Source organism: Rhyacophila brunnea, unplaced genomic scaffold (genome assembly GCF_057557595.1).
Source record: "Rhyacophila brunnea isolate RB1 unplaced genomic scaffold, BYU_Rbru_1.0 scaffold_20, whole genome shotgun sequence".
Lineage (NCBI taxonomy): Eukaryota > Metazoa > Arthropoda > Insecta > Trichoptera > Rhyacophilidae > Rhyacophila > Rhyacophila brunnea.
Window position 1 is genome coordinate 3581600 of NW_028232860.1, and position 26268 is coordinate 3607867.

Consider the following 26268-nt stretch of genomic DNA (forward strand, 5'->3'; position numbering starts at 1 on the left):
TGAAAGTGGAGCCATCAATATTTGTGAGCTTATAAATGACTTATTGTGATGCCAAATATGTGTTGCCGACGCTGCATTTTGGCTTTTTATTAATTAAGCTAAGGAAAGCGAATAAAAAGACTTGTGCGTTTTATTGGAAATGGTTTAAGAATACTCAAAATCTGTCTCCCAAATCTTCTACTGTATTGTACTGATTGGTTATACCTATGAGACAAGACCTACCGCACCGTTAGCATAAAACTATGTATAAATATTTGTATGTGCGTTACATGTACTATTAAATTTTATATTCAACTAATTATGTTATTTTTATTTGTTATCCTAATCATACTTACAGATCACTTCCTCTTTGTTCGTATTGTAAAGATCATAAACATATTGAAGGCACCCTTCTATGCCACACGGTACTTCTAATGGTTTGTATAAAAATTAGTAGACATGGGTCTTTTTAGAAGGTTTTCTTCAACATCTTTATCCATAAATGAGGCTGTATTCTGAGGTGAACGGTCATTTGTCAAGAGATTACAGATATAAGTGTCAGGACAGTGGTTCAAGGGTAAGTGATCCAAACATATTTATATTATCCTGATGTGTATGTCGGTTTAATATAATTATTGGTCTATGGCACTGAGTTTGAGGAGAGACGTCATGAGCCCGAAATACTGACTCACGAATGCTGAGTGAAAAACTGTAAAATACACTTACTTTCTTTATGGGTTCTAACTAAGGTATTGTAACTACCCTATTATTAACAGATGCACCTCATTGAAAATCACAAAAATGGTCACTTATATTAACGAAATTGGCAACCCTCAGATGCATAGTTATTTGTTAATTTCGTTGTGATTTGGTATGCTGCAGGCGGCTAATTGGTAAAGCACATTATCCAGAATTCGATGGATTTAGGTTTGAATCCCGCTTGGCATCTATATTTTTTCTAGAGAAGTTTATTTCAGCGCCATTTTGTGCCCGACCATATATTTACCACACGATTCCCTTGGAATTAAATCACAATTGATAGTTCTCTGCCTGTCTACTAGAAGGAACCCTATGTTATAATGTAACAATACACACAGTAATCCCCAGTTTTATGTGACCTCAAATTCACAAAAATGAATTCTAAATACATAATCACAAATAATAGAAAGCCAACCTTGAACTATTTACGACGTATACAGTAGTTATTGGCGCATGTCAGTCCTGCTGTGCTAGCAGGCGGAGGGTGTGTTTGTTATTAACATAAAATATTTTTAAAACAGTTCAACAAACAATGCTGCAATCCAATCAGTGATGCCAACTGTACTATAATTTTAATTCCGCGAAAAATGTTCCTGTACTATATATTTTTTAGAAATACTATTAACTTTTACGCCTTTGTACTATAATCAGCATAGAAAAAGATGGCAACACTGAATCCAATAGTGGTAAAGAAAACGCTTGACACTATTAAAAAAATATTTAGCTCTATTGACATTTCGACACCTGCTACATATAAGGCTGAAACTGCAAAATTGTAGTTTTCAGTAGTACGATTTTAATGACACCACAATGTTAATTTTTAATGCTGCAATCATAATTTTTTAGTTGATTGAAATATACTTACATATTGATTGAATTTTTTTTTTTTTAGACTATCATTGTTGTATTATCTTTAAAATTATTTAATAAAAGGCAATCAAGTCAAAATAGCCAAAAACGCAGTTACGGCCTTTTACATAGGTGTCAATTTTATCAATAAGAGCGTGCCAGTAAAGATAAAATTAGTCAAACAGATATGTCATGTCATCGTTCTATCTTGTAAATCTCAAAAATACAGTTGTTTTTCAGGAGACAGTTACTTCCAATATTCATTATAGAAAAAACACATCTTTCAATCCACGGGTGGGTACCCAGCATTTAAGGCTATACCTCAGCTGAGGCATGGTCTAAAAAGATCGTGGCAAGGCGATGCGCGGATTGTGCAAATGACGCGAGCCGAACGAAATATAATTTGTCATAAAAATTCAACATGCGTCCTTTTAATGTTATGTTTATTATCATATTCGTAATAATAATAGTATATTCATTTTTTTCTCAAGTACATGCGGAACGTTTTTTAGTCATTACACGATTTAAGAATATGTTCCTCCGACGCCATCACAAAACAAATTGACGTGCTCATAGGCCGACTACCGCTCTCCGACTGGCAACGCGGCCGAAATTATGTCCCACATACTGTTGAAAATTATTTGCCGTTTCACTTATGTACGCTCTTAAGCTATTGATACGTGTATGACATGCAAATTATTTTTAATAACCACGTTTTAGATATTTCAAAATTCTACCAATCAAAATTATTGAAAATCTTGTATATTAACTAATAATTTCATTATTCACAAAAAGAAATATGGGTAGCGTTGGATGTCATTTATATGTTTTTGTTGTTTGCTGACGACTTGAAACTCTTCATGGAAATTGTCACCTTGGACGATTGTCGTCAACTCCAACTTGATATAGATAATTATATTAGATTGGGGCAGGCGTAACAAACTGGACTTCAATATTGATAAACGCAATGTTTTATCGTTTAGTGGCCATATAGATACCATTTGTAAAAAGGCGCTAAAGATGTTGGGCTTTGGCTTGCGTACTTCCCGGGTCTTTTCGGATGTTACGGTACTAAAAATTCTCTATAACTCCTTAGTTAGAAGCAGACTTGAGAGTGGGTCTATCGTTTGGACCCCGCATCAGTTGAAGTACGGCCTTATGGTGGAGAGTCCATTCGGCTGTATGGATATTATCCGTGGCTCTATCCGACTGATTTTCTCTTAGGGATGCTTACATACTGTAGCTTAAAATTTAGAAGGGATCTTTATTTAGCTAGATATTTTTTCAGACTTATACGCGGCGTAAATGTGAACTCTGCGATTCTTGGTGGTGTTGGCTTGTGTGTCTCTGATAATTAGATATTATATAAGGTAATTTGATAATTACCTTAGGAATCAAGGGCATCCGTTTTTTGTTCTCCCACGGTGCAGAACTAACCTGCCATTAGTAATCCCAATTGGGAGGGCAGTAACCATGTTTAATGAAATCGCTTCGGATATTGATATATTCCACTTACGTGAGGTGAATTTAGGTGGACGTTGTTTTATAAGTTTTTAAGATAGGGTTTATCAAAGTTCACTCTGTGTGCTTCCATCTACTTTTATTTTGTTACTAATTTTATTACTTATTCTCTGTATTTTTATTTTTAAAAATTATTAACACTTATTTTATGTCATGTCGTGAACGCTTTGAATTTATAATGTGTTATGTTCATTATATGTAAAATAAATAAATTTGATTTGATTAGAAAGCCGATTGCTTTTCTGATTATTTGAATAAATGCACACACTGCGGATCCAGCGTTTTACTTGAGTTGCATGTTGACACATGCGTACAAGAAATCTTAAAGCTGGATTAAATAATTTTAATAATATAATAAGACATTGAATACTGCTAGTTTTCAATGTTTGCATAGAAATGGGTACTCTATACAATTTTGCTTTATCGGAAACAATGTTCAATACTATATTTATTTGATTTCTGTTTACAATACAATTTATTTGTCATCTTGTCACATAAGCTTTATGCGCCCAAAAAATGGCTAAGCCCACATACTTCCATAATATTATGTACGACAAACACGGTACAGATTAATAAATAGAAATGTAAAAGCCATCGCCATAGACGAAGGTTTTGAAGCAGGGTACTTTTAGAGTTGGTTAGGCCATAAACTCTGAGTTTGACCGGTTCTATGCCTTCAGCGAGTTACCTCACTCTATGCGGCCATGATCGATAGGCCGCCCATACAAATTTCGCGAGTTATCTTGACTTTAAACTCAAATTACTAACCACTGTCGATTGATTTGCATAATCTAAAAAATTAAACACACAGTGACATCTGTTTGAATGATTATGAAAAACTAAGCCACAGATGATCAGTATTACAGCGATTGTAGTAAGAGCTTCGCTCTACATTCAACATGTAGTCTTGAGACTTCGTAGCTTAATAAAAAAATAAAAAATTAACACAGAGTACTGACGGCCCTCAATATTACATGCATGTTAAATTTACGTGACAAAATTTAATGCATATTATTATCACACAGACGTAACATATTATTAAACATGTGTTTAAGTTTATCCCATATTTTTCACACTACATCACAACCAGTAGGGTAAGCCAGTTCCTATTCATTGTGTTCCCTGATGACAACGCATATTGTTGCTCACAGACTTGAATTATGAAATCACGCATTTGATAGATCTGAAAAACTGATATTGCAAAAGGAAAAATAAAATAAAAACACATTGTATTCCCGAACCCACTGTTTTATTGACAAACCAGCACTTTTACAAAGATACAAAGGTATTTGATAGTTTTTAATGGCTAAAAAACGGTCGGTCCAATAACTTCTCAATCGCGTGACCGGAGCGGGTCACGGGGCGGCGGCCGCGGGCGTGGTCGGGCCGCCGACACTCGACGGCCAATGGAATGGGCCGCCGCCCGCAAACTCCTTCTCACTTCACTTCAATTATTTCATATTTCATCGCCTAACTAAGCCGAGCGGCATCGGGCGCCTCCCCTTCGCCCCCCGCCCTGCCCTCGGCCATCATCATCTCCTCTTCATCACAATATATATATAACCACAAGTGTGCGGCGGGTCTTGACTCGATCGAAGCAATTCAAAGATAGCTTACATACATCGAGTACGGTGTATCTCATCTCACACGACAAGTATCTTAACTATGTATAAATTACATAGCATTATGATCGTAAGACCAAATACAGGTCGATGTCTACTGTAATAATTAAATATAATAAATATTAAATTGGTATTTATAACTTTCTCCTCTACTCCGCACCTTCACTGCTTGCAAGGGCTATGTTAGTGACCAGAAACCAGTCACCAATGGTTTCAGAAAAATGTTAAATTCGCCATGACAAATTGGATAAAGCCAACTTGTCATAGTGACTATCGATAATGTATTTTGAATATCAATACATTCCTAATTGAATAAATAAAGAGTCGGTGGTCATAGAATGACTTTTAATTAAACAAAGTTTACAAAAAAAATAATTGCATGTTCTATTGTCCTCATGTCCTTGGACGTGATACCGAACAGACAAAATAAATTGCACAATCACTAGTGCTTTTGAAAATAAAAATAAATACTAAAATGAAAGATAAATAAGTACGAAGAGGTTCTTGTTAATAATAGGACATTTAATGTTATACTCGTGACGGGTAATATTTGAATCGCTCCGATCAAATGAGGACCCGCCGCGCATCCTTGTGCAGTACAACTTAGTGAGCTATACTTTAAACATTATGTTATCATTGTCTGTCGCGACGGGGGCCGCCTCTCCACTGAGGTGGAGTGTTGTGCGAGGGGCGCTGCGGGGTCAGGGAGAGGGGGAGGGGAGCGGATGGGGGAGGCGGGGGCGTTCACTGCGAGGGGTACTGTTGCATGGCAGCATACATAACGGGGGGCTGCGCCGCTGCAGTGGCGGGGGCCGCGCCCCACGCTCCTCCCATGCTCGGTTGCATCGCCATGCGATAACCTGGAACACACATTCACATTAGCTTTGTCATAAATTATCATCAATCACATCAATCGAGGGGCCAAGGATTGATTGAATGCAAATGCATGGGCGAAATGGAATTGAAATTTAAATATGATCATAATAGTGTCTGAAGGAGGGAAAGTCATGCAAAAACATTCAAATCAGATACATTGCTACGAAAATAATGACATTTTCTATAGACAAGTTGGTAATTTATTAGAAATAAAATGGTTATAACTTTTCATACAAAGCAGTTAGGTGTTGGGGCCAAAGCACACAGGAAGTGGCGCACGTGGCGTAGGTTATGCAAAAGGTTCTTTTTGGCAGTTGCTCTGCGCACACCGCTATGCACAGAGCAACTACCGAAAAAAAGCCCCTTGCACCACCTGCACCGTCACGCACACCACTTCCAGTGTGCTTTGGCCCTTAGAATAGGTATAAATAGATACATATTATGATACATATTATATGGTGATATGAAAATTGCTCGTAATTCATTTTTCACTCGGTCACTTGTACTCCTTGAACCCTCTCAATATTAATAGTCAACAAACAAAAACCATTACAAGTATTGTATCACCAAGAAATATAATTTTGCTAATATCTTTTCGCAAACTGTAATTGAACCTTTCGGTATTTCGTTCCAATCAAGTATAACCGATATTCTTAATCAAATAAATTTAGTAGGTATCACGCAAACATTTGGCAGCTTTTTTAATTTTATGGAAAGTGATGATTATAGTCTGCCAATGAGAGAGATCACAACAGAAAATCATCGCATTTCAAATGACTTATTCCATGGCTGCCAACGACTGTCTTGACGCTAAATAAAATACTAATTTTCCTTAAATAATGGAAACTCAAAAGAGATTCATAGTTTTCCAAACATTACAGAAAAACAGTATAAAACTACAAGTCAGTTAGACAATGAGAATTAATCAATGTAGCTGACTTACTGGAGGGCGCTTGTGGATTGTTATATGCGGCTGCATACTGTTGGTAGGTGAAGTTGGGCTGCATGTAGGCCCCCGCTTGTGCATAGCCCTGCAAATAAACAAGACAAAACAATTAACACTGTTGTCTGAACGTGGAGAACCGATAAAATATAAACTCAGGATACCAACAAAATCATATCAACTGATACCATTTCCACATCTACTTGCAATATTCCTAAGCAAGTGAGTGTCATCCAGTCAAACAACTAAATTATCATCATAGAGAAAAATGAAGTAAAACAGAAATTAGTATGTATATTTCATTGTCGTAAATAGTTGAAGGGCTGCGATGTCCAAAAATACCATGAGTTATTTTCACCAAGCGGCAAAGAATTAAAATGTATGCTGAATTTTAGTATATGGTGTTAAAACCTGGACTCCCAGAAAATCTGATACAGGTAAATCAGTATACAGTGGCACCATAGACGATTCGCGGGTGTATTGGAATTGTTTGCTGCAATACCTGTTTCTATGATAGTAAACAATACTACAGCTGCCAACCGCTTTTACAGTGCCAATTGGTGCCACTGTAGACAGCACAGCCATGAAGGAAGAACTTCACATCAAGTAATCAAGCAATCTACATTCTCAAGACGTGTTCTTCAATTATTTGGCCTCCATCCTTCATACACCCTTCCAGATGGAGTGACATTTTCAAAAAACCGACTGAACTAACAATGGCTGAAGCAACCTGATCTGCACAAAATTGCTTAAGATGGAAGGAGATTGTCGGCAAAGGCTGTAATCTCAGTGACTAACATCCTAACATCCTCACAAATGAGGCGATAATAATGAAGAAGAATATTCTATGAAACAGAGAATAGCACATTTAAATCCTGATCTTTAGGTACATAGTAGTTTCAAATTTACATGCATACTGTGTGACGTTGTTAATAGTTTCTTCAAATAAATCCCTGGCCTAGGGTTGTACAATTGAGATATCACTTGACTACGACATTTCAATGGAAACTAGTTAATTTTGTGATATCGATGGATAGACAGAAATCATATTAAGTCCAGTATGCCAATATAAAATCATTAAACCCAAATCGACTGTTTACAATATTTACATCACTGAGAAGATCTCTCTTCTATTCTTGGTCGTTTCCACATGACTCACAAACCCTCACGGTACTCTACTTCTAGGACAGACAGAAGACTGCCCCCAGTAAGCTCTTTCACTTGGTTCGTACAGTGCACCAACGCTCTCCCCTAATTCGCCTTCCCTGGATATTGTTTAATTAAAATATATAATGTCCAATTCACCTAGGATTTTCAATCGATTTGAATTAGATTTTTACAAAACTGGACATACAAGATCTGTGCACAGATCCACTGAAATCGGGATGAGAATATATTTGGCAAAATAAGATAATATATCGACTGTGTTTAGGAAAATGGCCTCGATTTTTCGAAAAGTGCTTTTATTAAATATTAACAATGCATACAACTAAATACACGTTCTGTAAAAAGGAAGTAAGCCAAAAATGCCAAATTATTATCTAAATTAAGGTTTTGATTGAGCTTTAATTAAGTTTTAATTTAAGGGAACAAAAATTTATACTCAATTTTAATCATTTTTCTGTAATAACTTTAATTATTGTTAGATCGAAAAGATATTACACCAAATCATCAATCATCATGCACCCAATGTATGTGCCTATTTTAAAAAAAATATTAAACCAAAATCATTCAAAATACGTTTTTTGCCCCTCCTGTAAAATTTGTTCTGTGAGGGTTACGCCCTTTTTCCTAAACACAGTCGATATTGTAACAAATCGATAGATACCTGTGGGTACCAGTAGCTCATCTGTTGCTGGTAATAGGGGTACTGCGTTCCTTGTGCGGACATATCTTGTTGCTGTTGAGCATTCGCCATATTCTGAAAGCAAAATAACAAAGTTTCATGAATAAAAAATTATAATGTTTTATAGTAAATGCGTTAATTAATTAAAACACTAAAATGTAAATTACCACTAAATTATATCTTCATATTCAATCACTAGCCAGCAGATATAACATGCCACAGGACTTTGCCTGAAAGGATTTATTTCAACAAATAACCATGTTTCTGATAAGACTGCAATCCTCAGCCAATAACGGGAGTCGGTATTGATAAAAGGATTATTTTACAAAACGAGTGGAATTACCCTCAAAGAACTAAATTGTTGTATGTAACAATGGGAACGACAGGGTAGGTAGGAAATTTTTAATTGATTATTGGAAGATTTTAAAAATTTTAACGGCAATATTAACAGCAACTATAAAAATTTAACTAGTCAGAATATAAAAGATTAGCAAGTGGCCGTTTCAGAACAATAAAATGACTCATGGAAAATTGCAAGTTATCAGTGGTAAAAATGACACATTCATTGGTCAAGTTGTTGCAGCACATTTTATCAGCACAATCTAAAAAAAAAAAAAAAAAACAAGCAAAACATTATATTGAAATAATGGTTGTAAGTAAGAAATGCCTACTACCCTGACTGATACCTAATATAATTTCCATAGTGATAAAAAACGTTTCATATAGAAAACTAAGAATTATTAATTTCTCGCGGCAATAGTGATAGAAAGCGCGCCACGCCTGTCACACTATGATAATCATCAAGCTAGCAATGATAAGTACGATTTACTCCAACTCTTCATACAAAGAATGGTAGAGGGCAGCAGAAGTGTAGGTAAAACGAGATTCTCTTGACTAAACAACCATCGTCAGTGGCTCAATGCCCAAGGCATTGATGATCTGAAATGACTGGCCCAGGGTATCAACTTGATAGCCAACCTTCGATGCACCGACAATAGCATGGTTTGTATCAAAAATACAATATGACGTATATACATACTAGTAAGTAATAATGTATAACGGCCGTGCGGCTTAAGCGTTGGACTATCACGCCATGGGTCCCAGGTTCGAATCCTGGGTCTGGCAAGTACACATATTGTTTTTCAATTTGTGTGTGAGTCAGGGTATGGACCTAATAGGTTGAGCAAGTGGCTGACATCCATTTCTCGTAAAAAAAACAAAATCTGTTAATACAAACCTCTACTCTGTGGAGGCCCATATGATCCTATTAGGATCGGACATGGTCAGAAAAAAATGTATTATGCGTTTTCATTGCATCAATTCGACACCTCCTATGTAAAAGGCGGTAACTGCATTTTTGGCTATTTTGACTTGATTGCCTTTTATTAAATAATTTTAAAGATAATACAACAATGATAATCGAAAAAAAAAACAAAAATTCAATAAATATAAATATCAATCAACTAAAAAATTACGATCTCAGCATTAAAAATTAACGTTGTGGTGTCATTAAAGTTTATTAAAATCTTACTATGTACTGAATAATACCATTAAGCAGTTACGGCCTTATACGTAGCAGGTGTCAAATTTATTACCATAGAAACAAAAACAAATAGTCTAAAATCACCAAACAATTCCTAAATGATTTGTGTCTATGGCAACTGAATAACCAATGTGAATACTATTATAAAATTGCCATCTCGTAGATTAAATGCATGATTCAATATTATTAATGTAACATTGATTATTAATGTAATTTCATTTTAAAGCCCTATTATTGGTTAATATTGTCAACCTTTAATTACTGAACAACTTCAAACTATCTATAAATGTATCTATCTGAGGAAGATTGATGAAGCAATTTTCAAAGAAGTCACTGGTCAAGCAACGACAATGTATTGTCGCATGTCACATTCGACAGGTGCATAGACTTTAAGTGCGACAAGATCGTGCATATTGAACTAACTTGCATTCAAGACCGTTGGATTCATGTGTATGAAAATCTGTCGTCTGTTATTAGTTTTCAAAAGTCTAGCTTATAATCATTTCGACGCACGCCAATTACTTAATTTATTATTATTAGACCATGTCCGATCCTAATAAGATCATATGAGCCTCCAGAGTAGAGGTTTGTATTAACAGATTTCGTTTTTAAGAGAAATGGATGTCAGCCACTTGTTCAACCTATTAGGTCATACTCTGACTCGTACACAAATTGAAAAACAATGTGTACTTGCCAGACCCAGGATTTGAACCTGGGACCCACGACATTATAAGCCAACGCTTAAGCCGCGCAGCCATCGTGGGACTGAATAATTTATTAATCTACTAAGAAGCTAGCCACCAGGGGCTCCGGAATCAATCTGGAGAGATCCTAATATATTTATGCGACTTTCTAAAGATCTGTGTTTGTGATTGCTGTTTGTGTTGAGTTTCATTTCAGTATCTCAATAAGTTCTGATTTGAAAATAACACATAAGTAGTCAGAGAACAGCGGAGGAGTGATGAGGTGCGGGTAGAGGCGCGCGCATGTAGATGGCTAAATTACATTCAAATGGAATCAGTCTACTTTTTATTTCTGTAATACGTGCAGTAAAAATCGCGAGCAATCACTAGTGCTAAATAGAATTAGAGGATCGTTGCCCATCACACTCTAATTAAAACACTTTGTATTCTAGATTCTGCACGGAAGGAATGCAGGTGTGCAAGAAGACACCATTATTATCTTCGATTGACTCAAGGGGTAATATCACTACTTCACAATGTTTACTAAACATCCATTGGAAGCATGTTCTCAGTAGGCAACTGGCACCACAAATACTGAACCACTTAATTGTAGCTGGTAAACTTTTAATTACTTATTGTATTTGCTCTAATGAGGTCATCAAAGTGAGCAGAAATGTGAAATTTAATTGGAACTGTAGTCAGTTGAATTTTTAATGAAAGGCAAATTCAATTCAATGAAATATGAATTGTTTTAGACTCTCTTCAATAAGAATTGACCAGAATAATTTGCAATTACTTTCTACAAGACATCAGTCATTTTTGGATGATTATGATGGGCGATGGCAAAACTTAATTAGTTAAATTGATACTACTATATTACTGATATACCAAGGAACAAAATTTAAATTGAGTTTTAGTAACCCGGATCTCATCAATCTATTTCTCTAATCAGTTGTATATTTACATCAGGTAGGTAAAGGCAGGTGTACACGAGCCATGGAAATAACAAGACTAAACCTGGGTTTCTAAAACTGATTCCAACGGAACAATACAAAACTTTCAAAATAATATTATACATTTATGGATATTTAGGACTAAGGCAAATAGCACTGTACAGGTATTCCTCAACCTATGACCACTCGACTTAAAACCAATGTGTAAGTATGTTACTCGATTATCTAGGAATTACTCCTCTAGGGTCAAAGAAATGTATCTCATTCTTTTCTGCTTTACAGGAGACCCCAAACACAGTTAATTTAATTACATTGACATCAACTTCCAGAAGAAACGTATTGAACCATCTTTGCTTTCGTCATAAGTCTCTTGTCACTTAACGCAATAGATTATTTTATGTTCAGGACCTACCATAGATAAAACTAATTTGCTAAAAATTAAAATAGGTTTCATGACCCTAAGGGGCCGACATATTCTGCACATTAGTACTTTATAATGAACGATTACAGTGCGAGACAGCACTCGATTGACAGAGTTTTCAATTACCATTATACTGAATAGGCGACTGCAAAGTTTCATGAATTATCAAGACGAGAAATAGAAAGTTTACAAGTCTGTCCAAGAGGATGAAATCAATCACGATGGTTATTAAATTAAATACACTATGTGCTTTATACGGATTTTATTTTTTCATACACTTACCAAAGTTAAAGTGATCTAAGTATGTACACACAAGTTACCATTTCTTCTCCAAGATGAGAGGATAATATAGACCTCCACAGAGGTAATAAAAAATAAATAATCACAATGTTCATGAAGGAACTATTAATTATATTAAATATATCTAACAAATTGATTCGAAATTAGGCAACCTATAAATGCCCTAATCCTCACATTATCTCTTATTAGCCATAGGAGAATAAAAGGAGATAAGCAAAAGGTATACTGATTAGTAACTGTCATTGGTGCATGACAACACATAACCTCAAATAATTTGACAGTGCAAAATCATTCTGCAATATAAATGTTACAACAATTTGAAATAGTGTGCAGCTCAGAATAAATACTTTCTATAATATAGACAATTCATTCACTATTTACTATTCTGAAAATGTTAGTAATATAGAGATATCCAATCGAAAGTTACAACTAAGTTGCCCTTGGTGAAACAGAGATAAAGAAGAAAATTGCATTAGTCTTATCATCGATTGACCTATGCAACTATTTTAAATTAAACCTCATTATAATTGTCACTATTACTAATTATCATCACTAATTCAACAAGGAATGAATTAAAATGAGTGAATAAAATTCTGATGGATTTATCAAGATTTGTAACTCGAACGTAAGAAGTAAACGATATCTATTTCAAAACAGTGATTTTTATTTATTAATCACCAATCTAGATATGGCCACGGCACCAAAATTTTTGGCATACTTATTGTGGCATTGTCATAGAAAAAAATTAAATAATGAAAAGGAAATTTTTGATAAGTATGCAAGACCATGCTATCAGTTTTTAAGATATTAAATTTCAAGGCCATCACAGTTCACAACACTAAATGCATTGTCTCATGAACATACCACATTAGTGTGAACTTTTGACAGTTTATACATAGCCAGAACAGCGCCGAGAAAGCAATGCAATAGGTTTGATGTTAGTGCTAGTAGAGAAAAGCAACCGTAACCGTAGTCACATTCGCCCTTCATAATTCATACACACTAGAAGAAATCGCATTTGCACATGTTTATTGTTAAATTGTTTAACTATAATATATTTTTCTAAATAGAGAAAGCAAGTCTGTTTACATATTATGAGTATTTCTCGGCTAACATAATATTATTGTAACAAGCTTGTTATGTCCACCGGAGAAATTGAATTTTAGTAATGCATAATTAGAACAAGGGAAGTCACTAACTAGACTTGTTACCTTTATCCGATATTTGAATAAATCAGCTGTACAACGTTTTATCAACGCAATATTCTAAAAGGAATACCGATCTATATTTTTGCCTTGTCATTCAGAACTTTTTGAAGGTATCATTCAGAACTTATCTTTCTGCATATGTCGCTTGATCTAAAAATGCATAACGTGGTACGACCAGTGGTGTAGAAACGATTATTAAATGTTGGCTCGTAAAAAATAACTTACACACGAGAATTATGTGTATGGGAAAGTTAGGTTATCTAGAAATAGAAAACGTCAGGGAGGAAGACAATGACACAGCTGAAATTCTGTAATAACTATTATAAATGGCAATGCATGGGACCAGGCAGAATGGAATTTGCTGAGGCCTTCGTGCATTCCGACAATGATTATATCATTGCCACAAATAGTGTAAATAGATTTATTCTTCCATAATGCGACATCTGCAATGTAAGTATTGCAATGTGAATGAGTCAAATGTGTGAAATTATTGTCAGGAATCTTAACGCAGAGATGTAAAAAATCAAGAAACGCCACAATACAAGGGATTTAGAAATCTCTATGCAAAAAAGGTGACAATCAAACGATTACTCGAACGAATTTATTATTATCATTATGGATGTCATCGTCACTGGGTCACTAACAGTACTCTCCATCACCGCGTCCAACTAGAGTGCGATATGTTTAAGAAAAATTGTGGCAATGGCGCTCACATCATGTAATATATCCGAATCGCCACGATCTTTCCTAAATGTGTCATACTCTAAAGAGCATTAAATCTCAATATTCAACACGTTTTAAATTGTATATCGATGATAAATGTGTCGAAATGAATACATAATATTGTCTGTTTACGAAAAGTGAATTCCTTCAAGAGAAAATAATTATGTTAAATAGTTAGTTAAAAACCTTTATAATATGGTTATTTACCATCCAACTTTCCTGCAAGAAAGATTATTTATACATTCTTTGTTAGGTAAGAATACAAACCTATTCAGAATGTGTCAGTCATATTATTTTGACAATACAATAAGAACAACGACCTGACACGAACTGACCGGTTTGTGCTTATTTAACCTTGAAATTATTATGCACCAGTTTATGTCAAAATGCAGTTGTGAATGACACGGAGTCAGCAATTGATATGGCCTTTGTAATTACCTGACTGTCACTGCCTCCGTTTTCCTTGCCCCAGAAGCACTTGACGGTGTGTCCACTGATTTCTGTATTGTGTGTCGTTTCTATGGCGTGAGTGGCAGCATCTTTGGTAGTAAACCTTATGAAGGCGTATCCCTTATCTTTAAAAACTCTAATATCTTGTATCGGGCCGAAGTTCGAGAATGTGTTTTGCATTAGATCTTCGGATATAACGTTATTGGTGAATCCACCGCAGTACACGGTGCAATTGGTGGGAGAGCTTTGGTTGTAGACCTCGTCGAATGTCGGCTGCTTTGCGCGTTTGCTGGGAGGCCCGCCTTCGTTCGGCCTCGCCGCTGGAGGTTTCCTCGTCGACCAATTCGTTCTTATTGAGCGGGAGCCCAACCACTGACCGTTCATTGACGAGATCGCGATCTCGGCCTCCGCCTTCTTCACGAACGACACGAACGCGTACCCTTTGGACTTGAGCGTCTGAGGATCTCTGACGATGCGGCAGTTGGATATTTCTCCAAACGGAGCGAAGGCTTCTCGGAGAGTTTGCGTCTCAATTTCTGGCGAAAGGTCGCCGACGAAGATGTGATGATGGTTGCTGGTATCCGTCTTGGGCTGGTTGCCGGGACTCGTAGCCCAGTTGACTTTAATTTCTTTATCAAGAAATAGCCGTTTATTCATGGCGGCCAGAGCGGTCGCGGCCGACGAGTGAGTTTGAAACTCGATAAACGCGTAAGGGTCATTGCCGGGCTCTCGAATTATCTTGCAGCCCTTAACATGGCCTATTTGCGAAAACAATGCACATAGAAAATCTTCTGTCACCGACACGTCGAGATTACCCACGTAAAGAGTCTTGGGATGGCTTTCGTCGCCCATATTTAGATTAACCGTTAACTACTACAAACTTAAATACGACAATTAACGCTACTTTTAACGAATATGACAAAATAAATATGTTATTTCATTCCACATATACACTAAAAGCGGGATATAGAACACGAAACGTCGGTAACAGCGTCGAGTAATCACCGAAAGAGTTGCTGTTGATTTGATGATGGTTCCGCTTATAGAGAGTGCACGCAACCATTTTAGTTTTTAACTTCCTGTTCTGATTTTTTGACAAAAACGCAATATAAATATTCTGAAAAATTAAATGATATTTAAAATTACATCGCCAGGTTTCTTTAGAGCTCACTTTTTTATGCGTATTCAAAATAATTTAATACCTTACAATAATAATTTACCTACCTACCTAATACCTATTTACCGATTTCTTCGAGTCTTTACCTCTCTGCTATTAATATAATTTAATTATTTTGAAAAAATAATTCATACTGTTTCAATTTCTTATTTATTGTCAATTGTTTTTTTTAATTACATGAATCAATAGGTACATTCTTATGATTATCATGAAATGGAATTTTAAAACAAACAATAATTACTAGAATCACCAATTTTTGACATCATGGCAGCCATAGATAATATGACGTAAAATGGCAGCACTGCCTAGAATTAACCATAGGCTAGAATTGGCCATGGCGGTCGTGGCAATAATGACAGAAGCGTAGAGATATTTTTATTGTGACTGCCGGTTATCGGCAAATAGTTTTCAAAAATGTTTTTTAAGTCAACCTACCGAAAATATTTATAAATAAGATTTGTTTTTATTTCGCTTGATTCTATTAAGTTTACCCTTTGAAAACCAAAGATCGGAATAATAAATAGGTTAGTTTTTTCAGTAAATAACACGTAAGCAAAAATATGTCAATCTTGATTTCCCGAAACACAGTAATGTTACTAATAATTATGTTAATTTATGTGACTTGCGGGTAACCTACATTTTAGCCTTTTTTCTCGCATAGACCCAGATTCCTTTATAAATTTGGTTTAATTTAGAAAGCTCTTATTATCTCTCATTTTTTTTATTTCACAGGGAAAATGCTGCCTTTGACACATAGAGATAGCAGAGGTTTCCTAAGCCGCATGAAAGATAAGATCAGTGGATCTTTAAGACTTATTCTCTCAGACAGAAATTCTAGAAATTTATTTCTATTTCTCATACTTAATTTTTCATTCGCCTTTGTAGAATTATTTTATGGTGTATGGACCAATAGTTTAGGTAAGTCAATCCACTCTTAATTCAATGAAGTAACAGAATATGTCAATAATTATTAATGTTTGTCAGATATAGGAATTAGTTAAAAATTTGTTTTACTGTTGTATAAAAAATCATGTTAATTATTTTACAATTGTTTTTACTTTAAACACCATCAAATCTTTACACAGCTGTTGCAATTTGTCTTTGAAATCACACGGTTCTATAATAAGGCATGTTTCATTTAGATTTCTAACTATATGATTGTTTTAACTTTTCAAATACTTTTTTATTACACTACCCAAAAAATAATAATTATGTTTTATATTGAATCAATATTAAAAATAACAAAATGCGTTTTTCCGTTGGATTAAACTATTCTTCGTTATTTAATGTGTTTTAGTGTTGACTTCTTACACTGAGGGTTCCGTGTTCGATTCCCGATGAAGTCACCCATTGATTTTGTCAGTTCAGTGTTTCAAACCCATTTCTCAAAGATTGCAATTGGACACACAATGTGTTTTCCAGAATCTGTCTTTATACAGCCGACTTGTGTTATTCTTTATTTTAAATATTCAACTGCAACTTGCTTGCAGATTCGTTAACTTACACCTTCGTATATTCTCAGCAGACGATGCGTTGAGATATGGTTTGCATTTAATGCACATTAAAACACAGTTTCAGCGATCTCCTTGACGATGAATCTATCCAATTAATACTAACAAATAAATATTATAAGGATCAGTAAAAGCTAGAATCAGCAATTATTTAATCAATCCACTGCTGGATGAAGCACTTTCCATTCCTCTCGATGTTGAACTTTCTGATTTTGGATATTTGTTAATCCAGCCAACCTATTTGGGGTGGCCATCTAATGCCTCTTGGACGCTGGCAGTATGACAGCATTTGTCCAGTGGTTATCCAGCGATATATCCAAAAGTATAACTCTCCGCCACTTTTGTAATTGAGTAAAATAAATGAAATTATTAAAAGTATAATGAAGCATTTTAGATGTACTAATCGGTGATAAATATAGTTATTATTGAACAACTTTATACAATACAGTCAAACTTGGCTATTACGATCACGGAAATAGCGAGATCTCGGATGTAATGAGGAAACATTCGTTGACATTTTAGTTTATGATTTTCTCCATACATTTATTCACTTTTATAATGAACTACTTCTCGGGTATACCGAGCATAACTGTTAATGTGTCGATCGTTTAAATACAATATTTTCGACCCTAAGCAATAAAATCCGACAGGCCAGTTAACTAGACAAATGCCGCAGGGATCGGATTACGTTTATGACACTGGTTAAGTGTGTTAGTACTTAATTGGTATTTTTGCTGACAACATTGAAAAAGTATCCACGCATGGTTGAAATTGCATGTAAAAAATCCAAGCTTTGTGAAGTCAGTAGGTATCTACCAGCGCCGGCGGCCAGCACTTCATTACAATAAACAACTTCTTTTGTAGTTTATGAATGCCATGCTTGTTTCGGGGATTTTTACGATGGTTTTCAGATTTCTTATGTTCTATGCTTAAATAGAACGTGGCACGAAAAATGTTATATAACGAGTAATCATAATAACCAAGTGCGACTGTATTTAAATACAATGTTTGTCATTTTTACCGCTGCCAAACTTAATACGAATAATGTCAGTCAGGTAGTAGTGCCTCCCTGAGATTTTCTAAAATATTTTGAGGCAAAAAAAAGTTAAATTACATCAAAAAATATGTCAAAAACACCTTTTTTTGCAATTAATATCTTGATTATTTGTTTGTAGGATTAATATCAGATGCGTTCCATATGTTCTTCGACTGCACGGGCCTCCTAGCTGGCTTGGCGGCTTCAATTATTAGTAAATGGAGATCGAACGAAAAGTATTCTTACGGCTATGTGAGGGCGGAGGTACTAGCTGGCTTTGTAAATGGTCTCTTCCTGGTTTTCATTGCGTTTTTCATATTGTCCGAGGCCGTGGAGAGAGCTATCGAACCACCAGAGGTAATTTCTACACATATTATGTTTTTATAAGTTCTGAAGGTACTTTATTTTTCATATTCAATCAATAGTTTGTGTTCGCTTCTGTTATCTGGAATCCACAGTATTTCATAAACCGTCTCGAAGGAGTACAAAATAGATTTTGAAAGTACATCAAATTTTATAGATTACTTGGCAATATGATTTATCGATCACTATGTCTTTCATGGCACCATCTTTGGAAAGCCTATGTTCTCTATCAGATCAGAATTTTCTTTTTAAAATTATTAATGGTTTTGTTGATTCTCCAAACCTACTCCAAAGGGTGGGTTCCATTGCCCATGACGACTTACGCGAATCCAAGAGTTGTACCTTGTCAGTCGTAGTGATTCTAATTTTACACAAAACTCATTTATTCGGCGTTCTTGTTTAAATTATGATAGTTATTTCTCCACCATTGATCCATTCAATAATTCATATCCTTCATTTATATATCCAAAGTTTTGTATAAGTGCCACTAATCAAATTCAAATGTGTGTCTTTTAATGTTCTCTTTTTCTGTCATCTCTTAGATTACTCATATGATACCTTCTCGTTTTTATAATTCTTCAATATTCTTTTTCTATTATTCTTCTCTAATTTCTTCCTATTTTATTTTATGACTATTTAGCTAAGCTTTGCCGGTTGCAACGTCATTTATAATGTCCTCGCAGAATATTTTATTCTCAAGATAAACAAATTTATATTTTGTTGGTTTTGTTATGTCACATTTTAACAACTCCCCCTATCCCCACTGAGGGTGTAGTGTCATATATGGATGGCCACTAATACATGAGGTCTGAAGACATTCGTTAACAAATTAAATTTTTAATAAAAAAAATGTATAACGAAATTCTCTTACATTATATTAAGTTTAGTATAATCAATTGGTCAAAGTGTTTACCAATACAGAATAATCAATTACATACATAATTTGTAGTTTTTTTTTTTACACAATAAAAATTAATATCAAGTTCAAAGCAGATTATTATCAAAAAATTTAGTCATTACCAATCCGTATCGTCACTTATTTCAACCTTGAGTTACATTGTACTTCCTTCAGATGACAAATACCTCTACATACACTAAGCAATTAGTTGACCCCATTAAGATAAAATTTTAATTAGATATTTTTTTGCATTGCTTGCATGCAAGTTTTATTTTGAATAAATTTATCGATGTTGATAATATAATAAACATAATAATTTTATTGTTTGTACTTTTTTGCGAGACAATTCGGTGAGTTCATTATATGTTTTTCTTGATTTATCTGTCTGTAATGCAGCACAACACAGGACACGCACACACTCTCTCTCTGTCTGCACATTGACAATAATGTTGACAGGCGGTACTGCCACGGACAATTTTTTTCTAGTTTATTATAATACCGGGGGTCCTCATTATCCGAGTCCCCGCAGTTATGAATTTGCAGGGAAATGCAATAAAACTATAAAAACACATAACACAAGCGCAATAGCTCGCAGTCGTCAACTGTCACTTTCAATCTTTCAATACCACACTCCTACGTTATTTCTGTCTTGCTCACGTATCTTTTTCTTTCTTAACGTGTCCCAATTAAACCCATTTGCTTAGTAATTTTTGTCCCCGTTTTATACGGATTCGCTTATGTATTTTTTTCAATTCCAATTACCCTTGGATAACTAGTACCCCATGTATTCCACACTTTTTTTTACTATATATAATATCGTGTAACTTTTTCCAGTATAAGGCCACCAGATGTTTTTGTATTTGGTCAAAAATGGTCTTATGCCATAAATATTTTAGAATTTAATAACAATTTCAGGGATGTGAATATTATGAATAAAATAATGTTATGTAGAATAGTACACTGCCTTGTTTGAATTGTACCATTAATTCACAAATTTTGAATGAATCTTCGGTTCCGGACAAAACAGAACATGAAAAAATAGAACAGTGACAAAACAGAACAGCCAGGGGAAAAATAAAATATTAATTTTTGTCGTATCTATTAATTATTAAATACTTGTAAAACTTAAATTTATAAATGAAATATATAGGTATAAATATATATATAATGACTGCATGTTGACCATTTGGCGTAAAAACATCAATTTATCTGCTTGATTTTGATAATCATGCACAACTCCACAGAATTATTAAACTCATTATTTCGTTGTACCTAATCACCCAAGCATTTTGAACATATTAAATTGATTAAGACGAAAATACCTAGCTTGCCGGCAACACCTAGTTGAGCCCCGTTCAATTTAGGCTTTCCAGCGATTAGGAATCAAAAATTATATAATTAGATTTTTTTAGGGCGTATTGAAAACCTGTGTTATTAAAAATTTAAACAACAATTTGAGAAATGACAATTTCAATATTAAATGTTATATTTTTCCTGAAAGGTCACAGTTTTATTTATCGCTGTTTTGTTTTGTCACTGTTCTTTTTTTTCATGTTCTGTTTATTCATTGAACCTACCGAATTTTCTTATATAATTATTTATCGATTAAATCTATTATTCCTCATATTCCATTCATAACATTCATACCTCTAAAACAATTATTACATTCTAAAAGATTTTTGATGTAGGAAAATTTTTGACCAAATCGGAAAAAGTTGCATGAATTATGAACAATGATAATATTAAACATAGAAAAGAATTATTTATATGGTATTTAAAAAAATTAAGAGACTAATACATCAATTCATTTAGATTATGCTTGGATGACACGTGTTTTCTTCATGACAGTGGAAAAATGAGCGATTTGTCTTAAATTGTGTATTGTAAAGATATGAAGACATTGTGTAGTTTTTCGTTATCTCGTGCAATTTTTTATTGTATATAAGTTGTCTTAAAGCAGATTTTCAAAATGTGTTATCATTATCTTTTTCTTGACCATTTAAATTAATTGTTTATAAATAATAAAGACTATCTGGAATAACATGTTTACAAGTTAATTTTAAGATTTGCTTGCTTTCAGAAATATTGTGTTGAAAGGAGTTTTATTACATGGTATTTATTATATTAGATAGAAAGTATATGAAATTTTCTTTAGTGGGCTTAGGTTAATTAATGTCTGTCCAAGATTCATAGCTAAAGTTGTAGGTTATCTATAATTTCCCTTGTTTTAATTCCAGGTGAAACATGAAAGACTATTTGTCGTATCGGTGCTAGGGTTTCTGGTGAACCTGGTCGGAATATACGCCTTCCAACATGGCCACGGACATTCTCACGGCGGAGGCGGTCACGGTCACTCACACGGCGGCGGAGCGAACCACAACCACTCCCACGATCACTCGCACGACAACCATTCGCACACCCACGAGGTTGAAGTGGAACACGATGCTCTCAGCGGAGACTCGCACATCATGAAAGGAGTCTTCCTACACGTATTAGCGGATACTCTCGGTTCTCTGGGAGTTATCATATCTGCAATATTAATGCACCAATTCGGATGGATGAGAGCTGATCCGATCTGCTCTATGTTTATCGCTATATTAATTGCGTTAAGCGTTCTTCCTCTTTTAAAAGAATCGCTGATGATTTTAATGCAGAGACAACCGACGGCCTTAGATAGAACGTTACAGCACTGCTATCAAAAAGTCACAGGCCTCGCGGGAGTATATTCCGTTCAAGAACCGCACTTTTGGACCCTGTGCACCGATTCATACGTCGGCGCTATCAAATTGGAGGTGTCGAAGAACGTCGACCCGAAGTATGTTGTCAGTCAGACGCAGCGGATATTCGCGGCCGTTGGGGTGAGAAGGGTGACGGTTCAGCTGGACTATTCCCCCATGTGATCGGCAGCCGCCCGCCCCTTATATGTCGCCACGCCCGTTCGGTCACAACGCCGGCTCCCGCACCTGCACGCTCTCTTCCGCCGTCTCCAATATTTCTTCTCCATGAGTTTTGTTATGTGCGAGAGGAGAAAACATTTCCGGTTGGAAACAGTGTGACAGTGCTCCGGAGTCACCAAGACATAGTGCTCCAGTTGGCCTATTAATTATTTGGCGACCTGGGAATGAAAGCGGCACAATTTCAAATATACACTTTATATTGCATCACATTGTTTTATTATTGTAATTAATCAGTTTTTTGAGTCCTCTCGCAATCTCGTAGCTGTATGCTCGTCTTTTGTTAACTACTTAGCTCAAACATTAATTAGACAGTCTGGCTATATTCGCTTACACGTAGAACATTTTGTCTAATCTTAGATAACTGGCATTTTTTAATAGTCTTTTATATACAATCAACAGAATCACACCTAATTAAAAACAGTTTTGTCATATTTAAATTTTCCTTATTTTGGTTGTCGTTTGTAGTTTAAAAAGTCAGATAACTGATTTACATAATATTACGATGAATAAACACTTATCCCACCAAGTGATGCACTTAGGGACTTATTTGAAATTGTGCCACGATTATTTCTAAATTGTGGTTTTACCCCTTCCTCACTGTAACTAAAAATGGTACAGGAAATTATATTTCCTGTGAATCATTTTTCGGATATGTATGTAGTGAATTCTACATTTAAAATATGTTTATATATCATCTATTTCCAATATCAACTAACTATACACTTGCAATCAATCAAATTATTTATACTTTTGAAATGAAATAAGAAAATATGGCAACATTGCTGCTCATCTATTGATATACAAAGTAGGTCGCACATTTTCGACATCATAACTTCGACGCTCTAAAACGATTTTTTCTATAATTAAAGAGTTACCGCCGCATGCATGAAATTTCAAAATCCGTTGATGCTAATCGATGGATGAACGGGTAATTAGCTTAATCAACTGATTATGACGTAGAAATTGTGACGTCACTTCATAATTGAACATGGCCGCCTGTTATTTATAATCTGCAAAAATGGATTCACACTACAAAAAACGTTTGCTTGAGACCTTCGTTACTTTTTTAGATTCTGTAGAGCATTTGCGAACTTTAAAAACAGTAATCGTGCCATTCACAAAACACATACAGATCTAGATAGTACATATTTCCCATGGATAAGATGGACATAACACTGTAATAAAGAAGACGAAAGTCTCAAACACACTAGTAATATTAAAATTGTCATGGGTGATTGGTATAAATGATGATGTTATAAACAGATCATTACATAATATTATATAAATCCCTTTTCATTCCCATCGATAATTCCGCTCAGCGATCTCATAATAGAAATGAAGTTAGCCATAGTTAATCCACGTGATATTAGCTGCTGAAAGCAAACCTATGTTGCCACTCGATTACTCAATAAATATTTATTGGGAATACTTTGTCCAATATTCAATTCTATTATAAAAACACTGTTAATTAGTAAAAAAATGTTTATAGTTTATAATAACTATTCATTTATAATTATTCAATCTATACTGTGCAGTTTGGATACTTATTCCACACTTGACATTTTCATTTTTTTAAATTATTATAAAGGAATAAATATTTTTAAAAATGGCCATAACACTGACGTGTGACGCGTTATGATGTCAATAGTTAACAACAATGTGACGTCACTAATATTTGCGTTCATGCATGCAAATTGGCATTATTTAAGTTGAAGGTAATTTGATGTTATATGCATACGGCGGTAAGTTGATTATGGAAATAGACAACTCATATATTATATGCTATAAACCCCACCTTTTAAAAAATAAACCATGCGGGGAAGGGGTTAAGCGCAAATTATTTATTTGTAAAAGTACTAAGTATTTATTTCATTCACACACAGGACTTCCGAGACATTCCTTCGGCAGAAGTTTTTTTACGACTGAAATATATATATATAATATAGACAGAATTTATTATGGATAGCGAAATATTATAACCCGCAGTATTATGGGTGTGAATATAATAATTTAGTGTTATATGTAAAATTTGATAATCCCGTATGTTGAAAACATTTTATGTCTGTCTTACTGTACAAACCTCCTATGTCCAAATTATAAAATTATTACAGAAACCACTAAAATTGTGATTATTTTCATTGCCTGGGAGGTTCTTTCATTACATTCAATTTTTGTATCAAACTATTCAAAAATTATTTTGGTCAAATTACGGACTTAGGAGGTTTGACAAATAAGCTTATGATGTATTATTCTTTATCAAAAATGTCTACTTTATAATCTGAAATATAATTCAGTTGTTATTTTTTTGTATGTATTGTGTTTTCTCTATATTTTGTACCGCTTTTATTTTATTTCGATTCGAGTACAAAGTTATCATATTATAAATATGTTTGTTGAAATTATTAATCATAACTTTAGTTGGTAAATTGATTTAGTCAAATTAATAAATCATCGTAAAACCCCACCCCAGTACATAAAAAATTCACAAGTAATATGCTTATGTGATTATAATATGCTATTGTTTTTTTTATATTTTTGATACGTCTTAGTTCTTACTGTAGATTGTAAAAGGTCGAATATTTTATCATGATGCTACCGAGGACAGGCCTGTTCATTATTAGATGTAATATATGTGCCCGAAGTCAGCTACAGAAGTAACCGCATATTTGAGTGGTGTACTTGCGCATTTTTTTTGCATAAGTTGCGTATGATAATATTTTACAAGTTTTCTTAACTGTAATGGCTAAATGGCTTTCATTTATACTCTACAAAAGTATACCGCTCAAGTATACCAATAGTTACATATTGTCTGTTTAATCTGCAAACCAGCTAACTCCATTTGAGCAAATTGTTCGGGGAAAAAAAATTAGTAATTTAACTATCGGCGGAATTAACAATTCCAAAAATTACAAATAATCTGCACTATGAATTATTAATACACCATTTTAAAATTATATAAAAACCGGAGTGGTTCCATTTATGATATTGGAAATGTGGCACCTGCATTTAGCTGTTTTGTTTGAAGAACAATAACACGCATTTATTTATAGGTTTAGGAATTTGAAAATTTGTGTGAGCATAGAAAACATGCTTTATAACAAACTGCCATCAAAATCTCATTTTTGGTCAAAAGTGCAGTTAGCTGGTTTGCAGATTAAGCAGGCGATATATAAATGGCTTAAAATAAGAAAGTTTATTTTTCTAAAGCTGCTGATAGACATGAGCTGAAAATTTGTTGAAATCCTCGTGATTATGTACATTTTAAACACCAGTTACATTCTCTTGAGTGAATATTACGTTGACAGCTTTAGCACAACAGAATAACTTACAATTTCTACTCAATATTCTTGATGAAAACCATATTGCATTAGGTTTACGTTAGAAATCCTGCATGCTAATTTCTTAAATTGATTCTTCAAAGGTGACGCATTACAAAAGTTTTTAGATAATCTATTAAAATTTCTTCCGCGTTAACTTATCATTTGTATTCAGCTAAACTGATTTATTTTTACTTGGCATTGTCAAGGTCCAGAGAATAATGCTTTTTATACTCTCAGTTGTCGAAAACCAATGAGTATAAATGTGTACATAAAAACATTTTCAACCTACGTATTAAGTAGGTAACCATTTATAATAATTCTGCACTCATA

General features: G+C 34.4%; 2 protein-coding genes across 2 annotated transcripts; one reads left to right on the forward strand and one right to left on the reverse strand.

Moving 5' to 3' along the window:
* Positions 1-4335: 4335 nt before the first annotated feature.
* Rox8 (TIA1 cytotoxic granule associated RNA binding protein Rox8) lies at positions 4336-15688 on the reverse strand. Its single transcript, XM_085947876.1, has 4 exons — positions 14665-15688; positions 8378-8470; positions 6550-6637; positions 4336-5590 (listed from the first exon to the last, which is right to left on the reverse strand). Exons 1-4 carry the CDS (start codon positions 15526-15528, stop codon positions 5475-5477), a joined length of 1161 nt encoding a protein of 386 aa, XP_085804002.1. The 5' UTR covers positions 15529-15688; the 3' UTR covers positions 4336-5474.
* Positions 15689-16166: 478 nt separating this feature from the next.
* Positions 16167-24091, forward strand: ZnT86D (solute carrier family 30 member 7). Its single transcript, XM_085947865.1, has 4 exons — positions 16167-16377; positions 16586-16771; positions 18540-18757; positions 21899-24091. The coding sequence occupies exons 2-4, from the start codon at positions 16591-16593 to the stop codon at positions 22559-22561; spliced, it is 1062 nt and encodes a 353-aa protein (XP_085803991.1). The 5' UTR covers positions 16167-16377; positions 16586-16590; the 3' UTR covers positions 22562-24091.
* The last annotated feature ends 2177 nt before the right edge of the window (positions 24092-26268 follow it).

Bases quoted from the DNA above. Each gene is read 5' to 3' on its own strand.
- Rox8 (XM_085947876.1), bottom strand. From the start codon at position 15,528: ATGGGCGACGAAAGCCATCCCAAGACTCTTTACGTGGGTAATCTCGAC. The intron at 8,471-14,664 runs GTAATTACAAAG...TTTTGCTTTCAG, and splicing joins ACGGAGGCAGTGACAGTCAG to AATATGGCGAATGCTCAACA. The intron at 5,591-6,549 runs GTAAGTCAGCTA...TGTGTGTTCCAG, and splicing joins CAATCCACAAGCGCCCTCCA to GTTATCGCATGGCGATGCAA.
- ZnT86D (XM_085947865.1), top strand. From the start codon at position 16,591: ATGCTGCCTTTGACACATAGAGATAGCAGAGGTTTCCTAAGCCGCATG. The intron at 16,772-18,539 runs GTAAGTCAATCC...ATTTGTTTGTAG, and splicing joins TGTATGGACCAATAGTTTAG to GATTAATATCAGATGCGTTC. The intron at 18,758-21,898 runs GTAATTTCTACA...TTTTAATTCCAG, and splicing joins GAGCTATCGAACCACCAGAG to GTGAAACATGAAAGACTATT.